The sequence below is a fragment of the Mytilus californianus genome, unplaced genomic scaffold, assembly GCF_021869535.1.
Source record: "Mytilus californianus isolate M0D057914Y unplaced genomic scaffold, xbMytCali1.0.p SCAF_4, whole genome shotgun sequence".
Taxonomy (NCBI): Eukaryota; Metazoa; Mollusca; class Bivalvia; order Mytilida; family Mytilidae; genus Mytilus; species Mytilus californianus.
Genome location: NW_026262690.1, coordinates 27,041,954 through 27,060,525, shown reverse-complemented (window position 1 = coordinate 27,060,525; position 18,572 = coordinate 27,041,954). Strand labels below are relative to the sequence as shown.

Sequence of the window (18,572 nt, the reverse complement as noted above, 5' to 3'; positions counted from 1 at the left end):
TAAAAACTAAGTTTAATCAAATGATTAGACATCACGCAATAGCGGATTGATAATTGACTCTTATCTAAACCTTAGACATCACCAAATTTTAGACCATTGGTCATGTAAAATTTTCTAACCCTGAAATTTGACCAAATGTGAAATTTTAAAATTGAAACATGATTTTCATGACAAAGGATAGACGAGACTGTTACCGTAAAAACAACACAAAAATTAAAAAGAACAAAGAACAAAGAACAACACTTATAACTAAAACAAGAACAACATGAACCCCTTTAAAACTTACTAGTAAACAATTTTGATCTGTAACGGTCATTTTGAGCTGAACCGCTCTAATTATAAAAAGACTGAACAATAAATTATTATGTCATTTTCAGTTTTCATTCAATTTTCAGACTACTCTACTGCGGTATATTCAGTAATATTAACACATTTCAATAACAGTCAATTCAGATCTGTTCAGATGTCCAGTAGCTTCTAATTACCGCACAATAACAGCATACTGAATTTCTGAAATGCTACTAAACAGTCCTGAACTTATTTGAATTGACTGTTAGCAAAATGTGTTAACAGTACTAAATTTACCGCATTGGAGTAGTCTGAAATTTGACTGAAAAGCTGAATAGGACTTTTCAGATCCAAATAAGATCAAAATTACCGTTTCAAAACCAAACTCCATTTACTAGTGGATATTTAAAGAGACATTAATTTTTTCAAAAAAATGTTTGTACCAGTCTTTTATATAAGAAACGTGTGTATGTCGTACAAAACTATAAACCTGGTATCTTTTATGAGTTTATTTTGCAACCAGTGGGTCGATGCCACTGCTGGTGGAGGCTTCCTCTCCGATGGTATCGCCAGCTCAGTAGTCAGCACTTCCGTGATGACATAACATAGCACTGATAAAGTAATATCTTAGCTATATTTGGCAAAACCTATCGGAAATTTTATTCCTTAATGCTCTTCAACTTCATAATTTTAACCTTTAAAATTTGGGCGTCACTGATGATTCTTTTGTAGACAAACGCGTGTCTGACGTACAAAACTATAAGCCTGTTATCTTTGGTGAGTTATTTGTATCAGAATAATTGTTTTTAAAATGGCCGTGATGATCACTAATTTTGTGCATATTTATTATTTAAGACAGATAGTATATGTAGTAGTAATTGATTGCCCATCAACATACTTTACAACTTCGTTTACATTTTGAAAGCATGTATTTTTTATTTTTAACACATTCGCCTATGAAGGACCAGTAGTGACAGCTTGTATTTTCATCTTTACAGTTGTTATCACCTAAAACAAATAGAAAGTAATGTAAATGAACGTTTTTATCCCAACTTTCTTAATGTTAATCGTTGTTGTTTTGAATTGGATAAACTTTCTTTAAATATTTTTCAACAAATACACCATGATTGAGGTTTAAGAGTCATGACTCGATCTTAATTATAGTGGTTGTTGTCACTTTAAATACGAAATAGTATAGCACGCAAAATGGCATAATATATACAAGAACGATAAACGTTATACCATGTCATTATATGTTCTTGTTCAGATTTGCTGTTTGTTTTTTAAATTATATAAGAAATTGAAATGAATGTACCATTAACAAAATAAAAATGCTTAATTCATACAGTATTGACATCAATCAAATTACCTCAACAATTGTCAAAGTAATTTGGTTTAAAGCAACTGAATAAACTATCTATACTACTAAAATAACGAGGTCCAATTTGTTAGCCGGCATGACGTAAAAACGACGAATCAAAATATTCAATTTTATATATAACTAATATAGGACAATGGTGTTGATTAAAAATTACACCATTCCAACCCCATTTGTTTTCCACATAATTAATATTACCAATTCTTAACAAGTTCCAGGTCGCATCCGAATCCGATACCGATACCAATAGTTTATGTCACATGTTACCTGTTACCTAATCTATACGTTCCACTTCTGTCAGGCGCACCACCGGACGGTGTTTTTGGGATTTGCTATACCTCCGGGTCATAATTACATCTGAACTTTCTACAGGGTTTGATCCTCTAAATTCAATCATTGTTCAAAGAAATATATCTACAAGTAGTTTCCGGTTGTAGTAATAAAACCAGGACGGATTCAAACAGAGAAATTTGAAAGCAGAGGAAACTGTGCACCTTATCATCAGCATGACTTTATCAAATGACAATACGAATACTAAAAACATCCAGGCTGAAATAATGAGCAGGTACTTTAATTTAGTCACGGACCCGCGATATCGCGGGTGTGTTCTAGTATAAATATAATATACCCAACATCTTATTGTTCCAACATGTATTTTTTATATCTTTTTAAAGAATTTGTACTTTAGGTTGTTCTTCAGAAATGGTGGTACAAAAACTCCTCAAAGATAACATCTTATAATCTGGTACTCCAGTTGCGTGTTTTGTCTTCAATAAATTCATCAGTGGCGCTCGAATCAAAATAGTTGGAGGGTCAAATCAGAAGCGAAGATGACAAGCATTGAATTAAAAAAAATCCGAAAATTTTGCAAAAATACAATTATTTCATTTGAGAACTTATCAATGAAATTTCATGCAACACACAAAATTGGTGCCTACTGGTCTGCTAATACGCTCGGGGGCGAAGATACCACGAGGATAACAACTAGAGGCTCTTAAGAGCCTGTGTCGCTCACCTTGGTCTATATGCATATCAAACAAAGGACACTCTCCAACATTGTAGACGAGAATAGACTTCATGACAAAACTCTCTATTTTGTTGATCTTGTATTACTGATCTTTTAGTCTGTTTAGTTTCTCTCTATCTTCCTTAATGTTTGCTCAAAACACAAAAGAGGGTTAAAAAAAAATCATCATTTAAGGGCAATCACTCCTATGAAGAGTGACAGTCTACTAACTATATCGGCAAAATTTGACTTTTAAATAGATCTTGCCTTGCTGACCATTATTGTCTATTTATTTTTTCTCTATTTATAACGGTTCAATAAATAATAGACACAACTTGCATTTTACCCCTATGTTCTATCTTTAGCCATGTCGGCCATGTTATTTGGTAGGCGGGGTCATCGGACACATTTTTTAAACTAGATACTCTAATCATGATTGAGTTAAAGTTTGGTTAAATGTGTCTCAGTAGTTTCAGAGGAGAAGATTTTTGTAAAAGATTACAAAAAATTACAAAAAATTGTTAAAAATAGACTATAAAGGGCAATATCTCCTGAAGGGGTCGACTGACCAGTGTGGTCATTTTGACTTATTTGTAGATCTTACTTTGATGAACATAATTGCTGTTTACAGTTTATCTCTATCTATAATAATATTCAAGATAATAACCAAAAACTGCAAAATTTCCTTAATAGTACCGATTTAGGGGCGGCAACTCAACTACAGGTTGTCTGATTTGTCTGAAAATTTTAGAACAGATAGATCTTAACCTGATGGATATTTTGACTCTATCAGATTTACTTTTTATGCTTTAGTTTCAGAAATATAAGCAAAACACTGCATTTTACCCCTATGTTCTATTTTTAGCCATGGCGGCTATGTTGGGTTAGTAAGCGGGGTCGTCGGACACATTTTTTTAACTAGATACCCAAATTATGATTGTAGCCAAGTTTGGTTAAATTTGGCCCAGTAGTTTCAGAGGAGAAGATTTTTATAAAAGTTAACGGACGACGACGACGTAGGGCCAGGTGAGCTAAAAACTATATCAAAATAGCAAATAGATAACAGGCATACAACAGTCCCCAAACTACAAAGTACACTTAGTGTTAATCAAACCATACAAAAACGATGGGCCAATCTCAGGCCAGACTCGGCTGTAAAATAGTTTCTGTTACTTTAGTTGCATCGCTTATGTAGCTCATAAAAGGTCAACTTATATGATAAGTCACACTGATGATGTGATAAACGAGGAAAACAAAACGAGATTGTGGCAAATAGTTCATATATGAATCCATCTGAATCTGTGACGCAGATATTCCATAACATTTTAATGTTGCTATCATTTAAAACTTTCGAAGAGATGACTTCAACTCTGTCAATGAGAACTACTTTTAACTCAATAGTTGCTGTAATCAACAACCCTCCATATAATTTTAAATAGGAAACGAAACACCTGGAATATCTTTGAGAGTATACCTTTACTCCATATACAGGTGTTGCTTGCATGTTGCTAATAAAAAAAAAATGGTTGATTCATTATTTTGTTAAACAAATATCATAAATTTACCAAAAAAATATAATTACCGTTCCTCATTGGACTTTCACAAGCATCACAACTAAGCTTGCAATAATCAAACATATAAGTTGATTGTGTATTGCATCTACCAGTTGACGCCCAAACAGAACATTGTTCATGCCAATCTTTGCATTCTGCAGAATACAACAATATCGTATCACAAGTAATGATATGATGACATGCAGCAAACAAGTTTCTGGCAGATCCTTCATCGGGTACGCTCGAAACAAACAATAGTACAATGTGCTTGAGTTTAAAAAACCAAATGAATCTAAATAAAACATCAATCACTAGATTACAATGCCTGGGGGACAATTCACATTTTTATTAACTGGCGATTTGTATCAAACAAAATGTATCATTTAAAAACTGCATTTACCGTAGAACTTGTAATAAGGCGGATTGTGCATTTTTATACCAAGAGCGGTACTTATCAAGTGGTAGTCTAGGGAAGTTAAAAAATTAACAAATGTCATGTGCATCCACATCATGAGGTAACATTTTGAATCCAAATTTTATAATACTGCGGTATTTAATTTAAGCAGTTTATGCAATTACACTGAAAGTCAAATATCATCTTGATTTCCTTGTCGCCACTGTTGCAATTATTTGTACTGTAAACTCAAGAAAGACAGATTAATTACAATTTTGTTTTTATTCTGATACCTTTGATAATTGCATCACCGCAAGCATTACAGCTTTTCTTACAGTTGTACAGCATATATTCTGGGTTCAGCCTACATTCATCTTGCAAAGCCCACATTGAACATTCTTGTTTATTGTCTGTGCAAACTTAAATAAAAACAATTTAGTACAAAAATGTCAATTGTATTTCGTGTCTAATTTTGAAACATGTATTGTCAAAATATTTATCGCTGCCTTGGAATACCTTTATATTCATTGACAAAATACGGCTTTGCAATTCGGACATGTTCTGTGTTATTCGGCTCTCTGAAATTGAAGTTGATGATGTGCATGCTATCCCACGTAAAAATACTTTTTTATAATAACGTTCACAGTCTATATAAAATGATGTTTCTGGCATTATAGGAAGAAAAAAAAAACATCTCAACATAAGATTTTCTTTTCGAATGATTATCCGAGGGACTAACAGGTTCAGGGTACATCGAAACAGGGCTTTCACATTTAAAACAAGAAAAAGAGAGATACGAGTATCAGAAGTTAAAGAACTAGTGTTTACCTGTCACAGCAATAGTGGTTGTGTCGTTGTTTTGATATTCATCCCCTGCTGTTTCTTTTTCTAATTGTGTTGATGTTGTTGCATCGGTTAAGTTTACATCGGTTTCATTGTCCGCAATGGTTACTCCCTCTTTTGCTCCTTTTGTTGTTTGGTGTGTATTAATTTCGCCTTTTTTCTTTTCTGTTGCATCGTCATTGATAACAACAGTTTTTTCATTGCTGATGCCTATATATATATTTTTTCAAACAGTAAGGAGAGAGATTAACAAACTATTTGACAGGGGTCTTTAACCTTCGGATTTGATGATTGTTTGTGTCATTGTCCGTAGTAAATGTCTTATTGCTTTTCATCTTCACTATTTGTGTATTGTCCAAAGATGGCTATTTGTTCAAATGATTTTTAAATTATTCACAGCTGTCATTCGGTATATCGAGAAAAATGATCGTGAAAGAATAAGTAAAGGTAATCAAGTATTGAGATTGGATCGTGAAAGACCTGGTATAGGATCGTGAAGGAATAATAAAACTGTCTGTCAAAATGATTCAACATTATGATCAGTATCTGAGAAAAATCAAGTTTCAAAAGTACACAGTTTTTACAAAACTACAAAAGGCAAATTGCTCATCGACATTTTAATGACAAAAAAAAATGTAAACAAACAAAATTTTTTTCATATTTTGAATGCATAAACTACTTTTCTTTAAAAAATATCGTTCAATATTACTGTTTTAAATGGTTCTAAACGTTATTTCAGAAACTTTGAAAAAATTGGAAATTTTTGTAAAAATGTGATATTTAGGATCGTGAAAGATCGGGCACCGCTTTGTGATGATCGTGAACGATCTGTTGCCACTCATTCGTTATAACAAAATTCCACAAGAACGATCAAATCATTCTTTAAAGGGGTGACATGATAATTGTTATTTGTAATTGGTATAGAAAAAGATTTGATTTGCATGACACTTTTGTTTGTGAATAGGGCTTTGATGTTTCAATGCCATTGGATCAGATTATTTGATAATACATGTACCACACCGACTAGTTGCCTTATAATAATATAATTCCGTCTATCCGTCCTGTATGAGTTTATGTCATTTGAAAAGTTCAGATTGTCTCATTAGATTTCCATTAATTTTTAAGCACAGTCATATCTATAAAACAAAGATCCTTGTTGATTCAGTTTGTAAAAATTAGAAAAAAAACATTGTTTAAAAAAAACCGCAGGAAAATAACAGTCATATTCTTTACTTGGAGTAGGCTTTTTCCTAAGAAAATGGTGGATTAAACCAAGTTTTCTAGCAAGCTAAATCGCCCACTTGAATGAATTTCTTTTTATGTTCCGTAATATTGCCAAATTGGATGAGCAACCCAAACAGACATAAATGCCATTACTGGGATCCAGCAGCCAAAACTATATAAACATACATCACAGACACACAACACAACTGAATAAAACGTTCAAACACACTTACAATTTATTCCAACAAAGACGCCAACAAAAATAACATTTGTATCAAATAATGCGGTCAGCATAGTCAAGCATAATGACATACACTTTCCCAATAAAATATAAAATAAGTAAAATATAAATACAAGGGTACTATATACAAAATGAAAACAACACTACAAAATCCTCACATGCCGAATCGCATCTCTGGACTCACTCGCATAAGGGACGCTAAAAGCTAAAAAACCTGAAAGCTGGATGCACATATACCGAACCAAGTCAAGAGTCATACGACCGAATGGAACATACTATTACAAAGACATATGAAGTTAAAACTGTAAAGTAGATAAAATTCTACACAGAGTCAGCAGCACCTTGAATCTATAACTCAAGACCATCCTGTATTATTTGTGATGTATACACAGAGTATTTATCTATCAGGGATTGGTACTTTCCAATAAACCTTTTGAAAAAAAGGACGAGGCATTCTTTCACACAAAAACTGGCTCATTGATTCTGATGATGTTTTACAAATTCTGAGAAGCAGCTGCACGCTCCTGAATATCGTATGAATTGAGAAATGTATAATCCATACGCTGATGAAGTTGTTAAATTGCTGCCAAGGTGAGGACAAATCTCGTTTGTCATAGATTCAGGTGACCGCTGTAGTCACATTTGGGGTATATTTATTTATGTCTAAATATGAGGCTTAGAAAGCTGTACATGTGTTGTCTGTAATCTCTAGTTCAGGACATTTACTGGGACCCATTCAGAAAAGCTTGTATTGTTTAAAATGGAAAGAACATCTTCATTATACCTGTATGTAAAATTAAATGATATAGCTTCTTTGATCTAACCCTTACCAAAACAAAAACATACATATTACGATATTTCTATGGGAAGACCACCAGACGCCCTCTGGCTTCACACATTCGTGGATGCATTTAGCGTTATAAATACAAAGATATTTACTTTTCGACAATTTGAGCTCTTGGAGGTCTTATTATCTTGGACTACTAGTTAGCTCTGCCTCTTAAAATAAAAACATGTCTAAATATGGGTCTATATATATACATGTATATATATTTCACAAAAAAAGCTTTAATTTACGTTCTTAGTAAGTGATTACACGCTTCAGCCAATTACAAGTTTACCAATTTGTAATAACAATGATGTTTTTTTTTATCATAAAGTCTGGTCACGCCTTGTCTTTCACGATCTAAATAAGGTTCCACCTTTTAAAAATACAGCAGATTTTTCACAGATTTTGAAGTAGAATTACACTTAATTGCATTCACGGTCCGATAACAGATCTTTCACGATCAAATCGCAATGCTAGACCACCAATAGTTATTCTTTCACGATCATTTTTCTCGATATACCGAATGACACCCGTGTTATTGTTCCGTTGTTTGCGTGCGGGCACCTTTAAATCGTCGGAAATAAAAGTAAAATATGCGGACATGAACTTATTCCGGCAACTACGAGCAGATGAATTCAAGTTATCTCGCTTTGAACTGACTTGCATCGTACTCTTCGCGACATATACAACAAGGGGATATTCAATCTAAACCTGCGTCACATTGTTTTTATTCGTATGACTAATTTATTTTGAAAGAAAAATTTGGCCCAAAGAGCCAGCTAATGAACCTTCTTCTTTTGTGCTATGCCTTCTCTGTTTATGTGAATTAACGATAATTAATAAATGTACATCATCATTCATGTCACTGCGTGCAACACAGTCACGTTTCGATGATACTTGTATCAGGTACGCTAAATAAAAAGTGTAAGAAGCGCTTTGTCGATATAAAACAAACTCAAGTTTTCACATTTTGCATATAATTTAGATAGATAATTTAACCATCTTATAGTGACTATATTGAATTTTCTGCATGTACATTACTTTATAATCATGATCCACTATATGAAATTTTTACAGGCTCAGTACAACAAAGCAAATGAACCACTGTTTTTGTTTGTTTATTGGCTGGTTGTAGTGATTGCATTTTAATATCCTTGACTTGAAAATATCTATCGTGTACATTAATTTAAGCGAGGCAGTAATATCCATGTTGCAGTAAACATTAAACCATATACCTAGATCTTTGCTGTCACATACTTTGCAGCTTTTCTGGCAATTAAATAACATGTACTTTGGGTTTTTGTGACATTCACCATTTGAAGACCATTTCGGACATTTCTTGTTCTTGTCCAGACAATCTAAAAAATAGTTATAAAAATGTAGCTCATGTCAGTTTTAATACACGTACATGTATAATTATGATATTATTTAATAAGGAAATTAGAGATGGATGACGAACAAAATGTGTATCGTGCAACTATCGTTTTAAATGTGTTTAACAAATATGGAGATCTGACAATAACAGGACTATTAAATATCCCAATTTGGGTTCATTTTCAATTCGTAGCAGTCATGTGCAACACACACAATTTTTTCAGGAGCTACCGCTTATTTACCGTTTTAACGGGAAAATTTAGGAATAATTAAGCACTCAGATAATCCCACATATAAACAAACATATCATTTGACAAGGATGAGATCTTGGTGAATCATAAATCCCGTACAAGCAATGGTAAATTGCCGGCTCATCTGCATGTTCTACAAAGGAATTGTCCATTAGATTGACAAAAAGTATGTCCGTTGTGAAAAGAAGGTCTTCAGAAGTACTGTGAAACTGTTGTGTATTACGCGTAGTGGTATTTACCATATGCTGATTCTAAAATGATCTAAAGAACTTCTGGATAATTTTAAATCTCGACCTTTTTCTGAAATTAATTATATCAAAACCTTTGATTTTTTAATCCCTTATATTACGATTCCCAAGATGAAATTGAAAAATCGTCCAAAAGAAATAATCCACAATGTTTTTCAATGTAAAAATGGTAGCATACGCTATAAATTTATTGCTTTGGGATACCATACGCCATATGTTATTAATAGTGAACAAAAAGGTGAAACATGATACACTGAGGAACAACTGATCATAATACTGGATTTTCTTAGTCACAACATCATTTTTGAATTTTGAGGTAGAATTTTTCAATACATTGTCGGCATCCCTATGGGAACGAACTGTGCGCCTCTCCTTGCTAACCTCTTTTTTTTTCATGAGTCAGAGTTCCTTCACACTTGTCAAAAACAAGAAGCCAGATCATTCAATTTCACATCCAGATGTATTGATGATATTCTTTTTCATTAACAATCCAAACTTTTCTGGTTGGGTTCCATTAATATATCATCCAGAACTAGAAATTAAAGAAACAACAGACACGGCTTCCTCCGTCTCATTTTTAGACTTATACCTCGAATTTAACATAAGCAGTCATCTATGACCAGAATCTATGACAAACGAGACGAATTTAATTTTGAAATTTCCCCCACCTTAGCAGTAATATTCCAACTTCAACTGCATTTCCGAACTCATTCGGTATTCAAGAGCTTGTAGCTGTTACTCAGACTCCATAAAAAGTCGCCAGTGCCTGAGCAGAAAGTTGATGAACCAGGGTTATGTCAAAGAACGTCTCGTCCTTTTTCTAAAAACGTTCATCGGAAGATATCAAGACCTTGTTGATAAATATTCTGTATCAACTTTACAAATAATACATGATGGTCTTGAAGTATAGATTTAAGTACTGACGTTGTGTATCATCTTAATCTCGTGTTATAGTTTTCTTTTAATTTGTCTTTATATATTTTTAAACTTTACAGTTAGGTCATTTTTGGTAATATACTTTTGGCGTGGCTCGGTTTTTATACATCTCGCCATTGTGTTATTGTGCTATGGTCATATTTTGTATTCTTGTCCTTCATTTTTGCTTATGAGCTCTGTCTATAGTGTCTTTATGCCATTTGTTTTTCTTTGTTGGCATAGTTATTGTTTTTATATTATAGTGATTAAGATTATAACACGATGTTGACTGCTGTACCCCAATTTTTGACCTTTTTTCCTATTATGTCTGTTTGTTTTGCTTACACATTGTTGACAATATAATGGAATTGTATGCGACTGTCATACAAGTGAGAGGTTTAGCTAGCTTTAAACCCAGGTTTAATCCACCATTTTCTACGGAAGAAAATGACTGTACCAAGTCAGAATTATGACAGTTGTTTTCCATTCGTTTGATGTGTTTGAGCTTTTGATTTTGGCATTTGATAAGGGACTTTCCGTTTTGAATTTTCCTTGGAGTTCGGTATTTTTATTATTTAACTTTTTCGCTAAAAAGAATTAAGTCTGACGTATTTGGTCTTTAAAGCATACATTTTATTAAACCCAATGTAAACAAAACGTATTGTATCGATATCCATGCGCATGACACATTTGCTGAAACAATCTGAAGATGCACTCTTTCTTCGACAGCTATTATGACTTCATTGACAAGTTTTGTACATTAAACTTTGTAAAACAAATCATAAATCATGTATATCTGAACGCAATTATCAATATTTTGATTGTCCTGAACCAACATGTAACATTTCCGGCTTAAGTAAACAACCATCAATCAAACAATCAATACTTTTCTAAATTTTGTGTTTATAATTCTATATCATATTTACCTGTAAAGGAACCACTGCAAACTTGGCAACTTTTTTGACAATTGAAAACCATATAACCTTGATCCTTCGAACATTCCCCCTTAAATGCCCATATCACACACATTTTGTCATTATCTTTGCAATCTGTTTTTTAAAATATTTTTTAATTATGCATGTACATTTACCTGCGATCATTTGTACACCGCGAATATAATAAAGATGCCATGGTTATAAAAGATATAGGGCATACATTAATGAAACCGAACGAAAAAATTAACCCAAAGCACACCTAGAGAGCAACATACATAGTCTTCTGTCTCTGATGCATGTATTTTTATTGTTAATTGTTTTTGGCTTTTATCTAGCTTTCAGTAACTGCGAGTACTCTCAAATCGTACTTTTGTGTTAATTTGACCTGTTGACACAATTTGTAATGCATTTCTGTAATTCAATGTTTACTTATTTTGTGTTATATCTCGTCTCACTATTTTTAATATGTACCACCTTTGATAAGAATTAAGTATGACGATAAATTTTCACTTCTGTACTCGTACTCTGAACAACAAATTTATTTATTTGTTAAAAATGCTTACTTTCTTACTCCAAACAAAAAAATTATTATATTTAAATTTACCTGTGTACGGTGTTTTATTTAATGCCATTTTGTCCCAGGTTAGAGCTGTCTTTTTGACACTATTCCTACATTTTTTTTAAAAATTTTTTTTTTATTACTACCTACGTTTTAATATTGTATTTATATTGTGTCATAGATCAAACTTATTCGTTCAGTGTATGTTTACTTGTTTTTGTTTAAATGTCTTTTGACCGAGTTAAGCCATTTCAATTGATATCTAATAGCGTGTCTTTTTATGTTGTAATGTTACACTACCGTCTCAGGTTAGGGTGAACGTTGGCGCATGTTAAAACGTTTAAACCACGCTGCATTTTTATGCACCTGTCCTAAGTCAGGAGCCTGTTGTTCAGTGGTTGTCGTTTGTTGGTGTGGTTCATAGGTGTTTCTCTTTTCTCGTTTATTATACAGATTAGACCGTTGGATTTCCTGTTTGAATTGTTTTACACTAGTCATTTTGGGGCCCTTTATAGCTTGCTGTTCGGTGTGAGCCAAGGCTCCGTGTTGAAGGCCGTACTTTGACCTATAATTGTCAACTTTTTATACATTTTGACTTGGATGGAGAGTTGTCTAATTGACACTCATACCGCATCTTTTTATTTATATTCAACAATAGGCAGCTGAACGGTTGGCAATATGTCAATCTCTAAATCGTCCCTCATCTTTACAACTTGCGTACAAATTTAAGAGAAACTATAATAAATATCCTATTACCATTTTATAATGATCAAATAACAAAATATAGAATAACTAAAATATCGAACTCCAAAGAAAATTCAAAACCGAAAGTCCCTTATGAAATGCCAAAACCAAAAGCTCAAACACAACAAACGAAAGGAAAACAACTGTCATAATTCTGCTATGGTACAGGCATTTTCTTCCGTAGAAAATTATGGATAAGCCTGGTTTAAAGCTAAGTAAACCTCTCACTTGTATGATAGTCGCATAGAATTCCATTATATTGACAACAATGTGTGAGCAAAACAAACAGACATAATAGGTAAAAATTTCAAAAATTGGGGTACAGCAGTCAACATTGTGTTATAATCTATTTATTTTAACACTCTGTAGACAAAGGGCATAAGCAAAAATGAAAGAAAAGAATACAAAAAAATGACCATAGCACAATAACACAATGGCGGGATGTATAAAAACCCGATCCTCGCCAAAAGGATATTACCAAAAATGGACTAAACAGTAAAGGTTAGAAATATACAAAGACGAATTAAAAGAACACTATAACACCTAATTAAGATGATAAAACAACGTCAGTACCTAGCATCCATACTTCAAGAACATCATGTATCATTTGTTAAGTTGATACGGAATATTTATCAACAAGGTCTTGGTATCTTCCGATGACCTTTTTTTTTAGAAAAAGGACGAGACATGATGATATGACATGAAACAACGAGGTTCACGAATTGGGAGAACATGACCATGTGTCGGAATTAACTGGATTTTGAAATATCAGGCATTAACTAAACAGATGTAATGAATACTATCTAAAGCATATAGTAAAATTGACAAAAATGTTCAATATTTAGATTCCTATTTTAGAATGTTTTAATTACTTTTTGGTATGATACAATAAAAAAATCTTATTCTTTTTCCTGTTATTTTACAAATATTTAAAATACAGCTTTATGAATTTATGATAAAGTATGACGTTAATTAATAAGAAACCGATGTTCATTTAAACCAGGTATTGATATACTACTCAACTCAAACGTTATAACAGAGAAAATAATTTTCGATAAATACTGGTGAGTTGTATATCAATTACTGGTTTGAATGTCAATAATTTGACAATAGCAAAAAAGGAAATGAAAACTATCCCATCTAGAACTACATTAACTTCAAACAAAGTGAGATTCGGTATGTTGATATGGTAAACACCTCCTACTCTGTATGAATCATCCGTCTGACGATTACATAGTCACAGATGGTTACAGTACGTGGTCAGATTGGTAGCTTTAACAGATTGATAAATGCGTTTCATAGTTAGAGAATAGTCATTTACACTCATTTATTTCAAACGGTCAGTTACAGTGATTAGTAAGTAGCGAAAAAAACTAAGAAAATTATACAGGTTGGCTCTCGAAAGACAATTAATATGTATAGCTACCATTTTAGTTTCAAATTGACTTACTGGTGTCAGTGAGGATGGTTTGACAAACTGTTAAACAGTCGGGCTTTTAAAATTCTGACAGTAGCTATCACTTTGGTTTAACGTAAGTCAACTTTAAGGTGACATTTCGTTACATTGTAGTTGTTCATAAATATTCAGATATACTGCATATATATATCTTGAAAAGTCCCGTGAAGAATAAAGAAAACATTAGAACAATGATACTTATATTTTATTTTCTATTTACCTGATTTTTGTGTTTTTTATGAATATACGAATCGGTGTGCGACTTGATTTAACATTTTATCAATATATCCCTCGTCTCAAATTCAACCCAACAATGTTAGAACTGCATATATGCGTTAGCAAATTTTTGTCCTTCCCTCAGCGGGATTCGAAACCCTGCATCTGAGACCTCGATATATATTATCTGTTATAATGTTTGAGTTGAGTTGTATATCAATACTTTCTAAATAATATAAATTAATTGATAAAGAAAACTTAACTCCAATACAGCTGATGCGATCTCCTAACCCCAATTTATTATCCTCATAATCTACATCTGACATGCTGCTGTCTTTGGAAATAACTTCATTTGAGCTCTCTTTACAATTCATCTTTAGCTCCTGTTCCAGCTCTTTACCTAAATTTACACTTTTTGGTGAAATGCAGACATAATCAACATTTTTTTTTACAGAATACAAACTTTCAATGAATATTCGAATGAATAATGTAACATCTGTCATTTTTATCAGCACGTGTTGGTCTACGTAATAATATCATTCCTTTACCTTAGACAAATGCATGAAAAGTTGAAGCTTGACAGATTCGTGTTTTTTCCACAAAATTATTATTTCAGCTCAGTATATAAATTGTACATGCATTCGATTTGGGTAATATTGTATTTCGTGTGCGAGATACTTTTGCGTAAAACAATACTAAAGACGCAACAAAACTGATAACATCTAGAGGTTAAAGGGGCAGTAGCTGTCAAATTCATGTTCACCGATTTGACTCAAATTCTCATATTCGATTTATAACATACAAAAAGGTATATCCAAATTATAATAAGTCTGAAATAAACAATTAACAATGCATGAACTCGATAATATAAATCAGCATGTCATGTGTATTTTAGTCTAGACGCCATCGAAATAACCATCGACATGACCTCCGAAGACTACCGACGGTCACATAACGCGATTTAAACATAAATATAAATAGATAGCGACCACGTGTAAATTGATTTTTCTCTAGGTCTGCTTAATTTCATATTATAGCTTAAAAAAATAAGTTAATCATCGTTTTTACCTGTATAAGAATGATTTTTTGTGGATCGGATCTGTCAACGAAATGGTTTACCTTTGTTTCAATTTCAATGTTGATATTCATTTACTTTTAATGGCTGAACACGCCTAATACATGCGTGATCAATCTGTAGCTAATGGGTTAAATTGACGGTCACATGAAAAAGGATTCAATGAGGTCGAATTATTCACTTCCAAGTGAATTTCATCAGCGATGTTTCTTAGCTTATTTTGACAAAATTGAACTAAACTGGCTGCTAAAAGCGAATTATTATTTCACTATTTCACTTTCATTAATGATTGAACAAAAAATATCATATTTCATTTCATATCTCGTATCTAATGCCCCTTTTTAAACACAAGGTTAACAATTTAATCATAAAATCAAGAAGATTAATATTAGGATGTTTTTTTTTTGTTTTTTTTTTTTTGTGTCCTTGTGTTGCTGTCTTATTGACGTGTACCCCCACAATCCCCTTTTTATACATTGTATAGTTCTATTTATTGCCCGCAATCTCTTTTTTATTAATTTTATAGTTCTATTAAACTGTTTGCAAGAAAGAAAAACATTAAAGGAGGTTAAGAGTTTTGTATGAGTAAAATGTCATGTAATCATATGTCCGTATATAAACCTACTCCCCCCTTTGCCTATCTACACCAGATACAGTAAGGTATACTTAAAAGCTGATCTTAAATGCAAAAATTGACCTTACATAATCAAATAAACTATAAGATTGGAAATTTATAATTTGTACTTCTTTATCAGTTGTGAAAAACATACCTCTAGTTGATTCACATCGTTTGAGAAACGTGTTTTTACATGGAAACACTTCATGAATTAAATCATATAAAGCGGGATCATATTCTTGCAGTCTTTTTCGATTGCTTATAGGGCCATGAACTCCGTCAGTTTTATCCAAATGAGTATTGACATTGAAGTAACTTTGTACTCCTTCAGCCTATCAAAAAAAAACTTATAATCTTAATTAAACAAAACGTTTTATGCAAGAAATAAACTTCAATGATAAAACGTACATAAAAAGCAAATTATTAGTAATGAATATACAACTATTTGCAGGTAAGGTAACATGCAACGTCTATTGCAAACAAGATACAATTGTCAAAATTTCTCAAAATTGAAACCAGTCAATGTTTATATTTAAATTGTTTGCGTCAAAACGTTTTTATCAATGACACGTATTTGATCAAGTGTTAGAGAACTCTCCTATAAAAAAGACGTTTGTACAATATTTTCCGTTGAAGGAATTTGATTGAAAAACACCAGACATAAATCTCAGAGAATAACTATAAGCAAATATGTACACTTGATGAAATACATAGACGCCGTCGTTTAGAAATAGAAGAACACATTTTTTTAAAGTCCATTTGTTTCACGAAATGGCAAACTGGAAGAAAACTGACTTGTCTCCTTATTTATATTATAACAGAGCACAACAACGTCGTATACAGATACAGACAACCTTTTCGTGGGTAAGTACAGTAATAGGAGAAAACTTTTTCCATCTGAACATTGTAATGTATGTACTCAAAGAGTAACACAACGGTTAAAAACATTTTGATGTGACGTTATTCAGTGAAAGGAAAGTATCTACACATGTACCATATATAAAGCTCTAGAAGAGGACCAGATTCTAAGCAAGTAAATCTGAACAAACCTATTCGACCTGACACCACATTCCACAAAGTACAAATAACAATACGATATAGACAAATGGAGCTTCTATTGAGGTGCATTAACCAAAAGGAAATCTGCTTATATAAATATACATCAAAGCAGATTTGATTCAGGATCATCATAAACAGTGTTGATAAATATGGGATGGTGCAACGAACGAACAAAACAGGGGATAAGATACCAAAGGCACATAAAAATACAAGTCAAATAACCAAATAACCGAAAAGGATATCAATGTTACCCTCCACCCCACCACACACCCCCTCCCCCCCCCCCCCCCCCCCCTCCCCACCCACCCACCTCCTTTTTTGTACCGGCTATTTCAAGCACTGGACTATAATAGGATAGGACATATCTTATTGATCCAGTGATTAAATTCAATATATGTCCTCTTAAAAAATAGTAATCGCAGCTTTGCCATTGTAGCGAATCGTGTCATCGAAAATTTGATAATAGAAATACTAACTATTAAATCAGATTATCATAATTGTATCGTTTCAACAAAAAAAGAAAAATTGCTTACAAAATATTCAGCCGATGAATTCATTGCGTATGTGTTGTTCCAAAGACCAGTTCTCTGTGCATTTTCAAACTGATTGATAAGTTTTGTATTCCAACCAGCAATAGCGTATTTTGCACCCAGAAGATGAGCTCCATGAGCAACTTCATGGACAAATATATCTTCAAGAAAATATCTGTCCTTGCAAAAACATGAAGCATTTTCTTCTCCAGCAGTACAAACTGGTGCATAATCAGTTGCTCCTAGACCACGTGTTCTCTCATTCATTCTTTTCGGAAGCCATCGGTGTTCTGGAATATCCGTCGTCTCCTCTGAAGCACCAATCACTGCCACTCGTCCATAACGTTTGAAGTACGACGTTCGAACATCTTTGTTATCAGCAAACATAAATCTGACCACATAGCAAGCTCGTCTCAAAGCATTATCTGACACTTGATCTGATGCTTCAATGGAATAGATTAGTATTGATTGATGAGACATTGTGGACGTTGATCTTTAGCTATAGTACTATAATGGCACTAAAAAAAATCTACTTCTAAATTATATGACTAAAAGCATTATATGAAGAAATGATGGCTAACTTATACCATGACATTCCTGATACAGAATCGCACCAAAACAGGTACAGGTTACAGAGAGAATTGAAAAAGAGACATTTCCCTTTAGACTGATTATTCCATTTAACATGTTCGATAAATTCAAAAAATTTTAACAATCAACATAACCAGTTCTTCTTTTGGATCTTTAAGTGTTACTACTCCAACTGATATTCTTACCAATATCTGAACTTGCTGAGCATATGCGAAATAATATTTAACTGTGGCAACATTAAAGGTTG

At 32.8% G+C, this 18,572-nt stretch overlaps 1 protein-coding gene across 1 annotated transcript; it reads right to left on the bottom strand.

The window, feature by feature from the left end:
• Positions 1-1,177: 1,177 nt before the first annotated feature.
• LOC127736896 (uncharacterized) lies at positions 1,178-18,214 on the bottom strand. The gene is made up of 8 exons (XM_052247461.1): positions 17,738-18,214; positions 16,300-16,477; positions 14,726-14,854; positions 8,992-9,114; positions 5,448-5,672; positions 4,913-5,038; positions 4,255-4,380; positions 1,178-1,296 (listed from the first exon to the last, which is right to left on the bottom strand). Exons 1-8 carry the CDS (start codon positions 18,212-18,214, stop codon positions 1,178-1,180), a joined length of 1,503 nt encoding a protein of 500 aa, XP_052103421.1.
• Positions 18,215-18,572: the final 358 nt, after the last annotated feature.

Bases quoted from the DNA above. Each gene is read 5' to 3' on its own strand.
- LOC127736896 (XM_052247461.1), bottom strand. From the start codon at position 18,214: ATGTCTCATCAATCAATACTAATCTATTCCATTGAAGCATCAGATCAA. The intron at 14,855-16,299 runs GTATGTTTTTCA...GTGTAAATTTAG, and splicing joins ACGATGTGAATCAACTAGAG to GTAAAGAGCTGGAACAGGAG. The intron at 5,673-8,991 runs GTATATGGTTTA...ATATATATATAG, and splicing joins ATGTGACAGCAAAGATCTAG to GCATCAGCAATGAAAAAACT.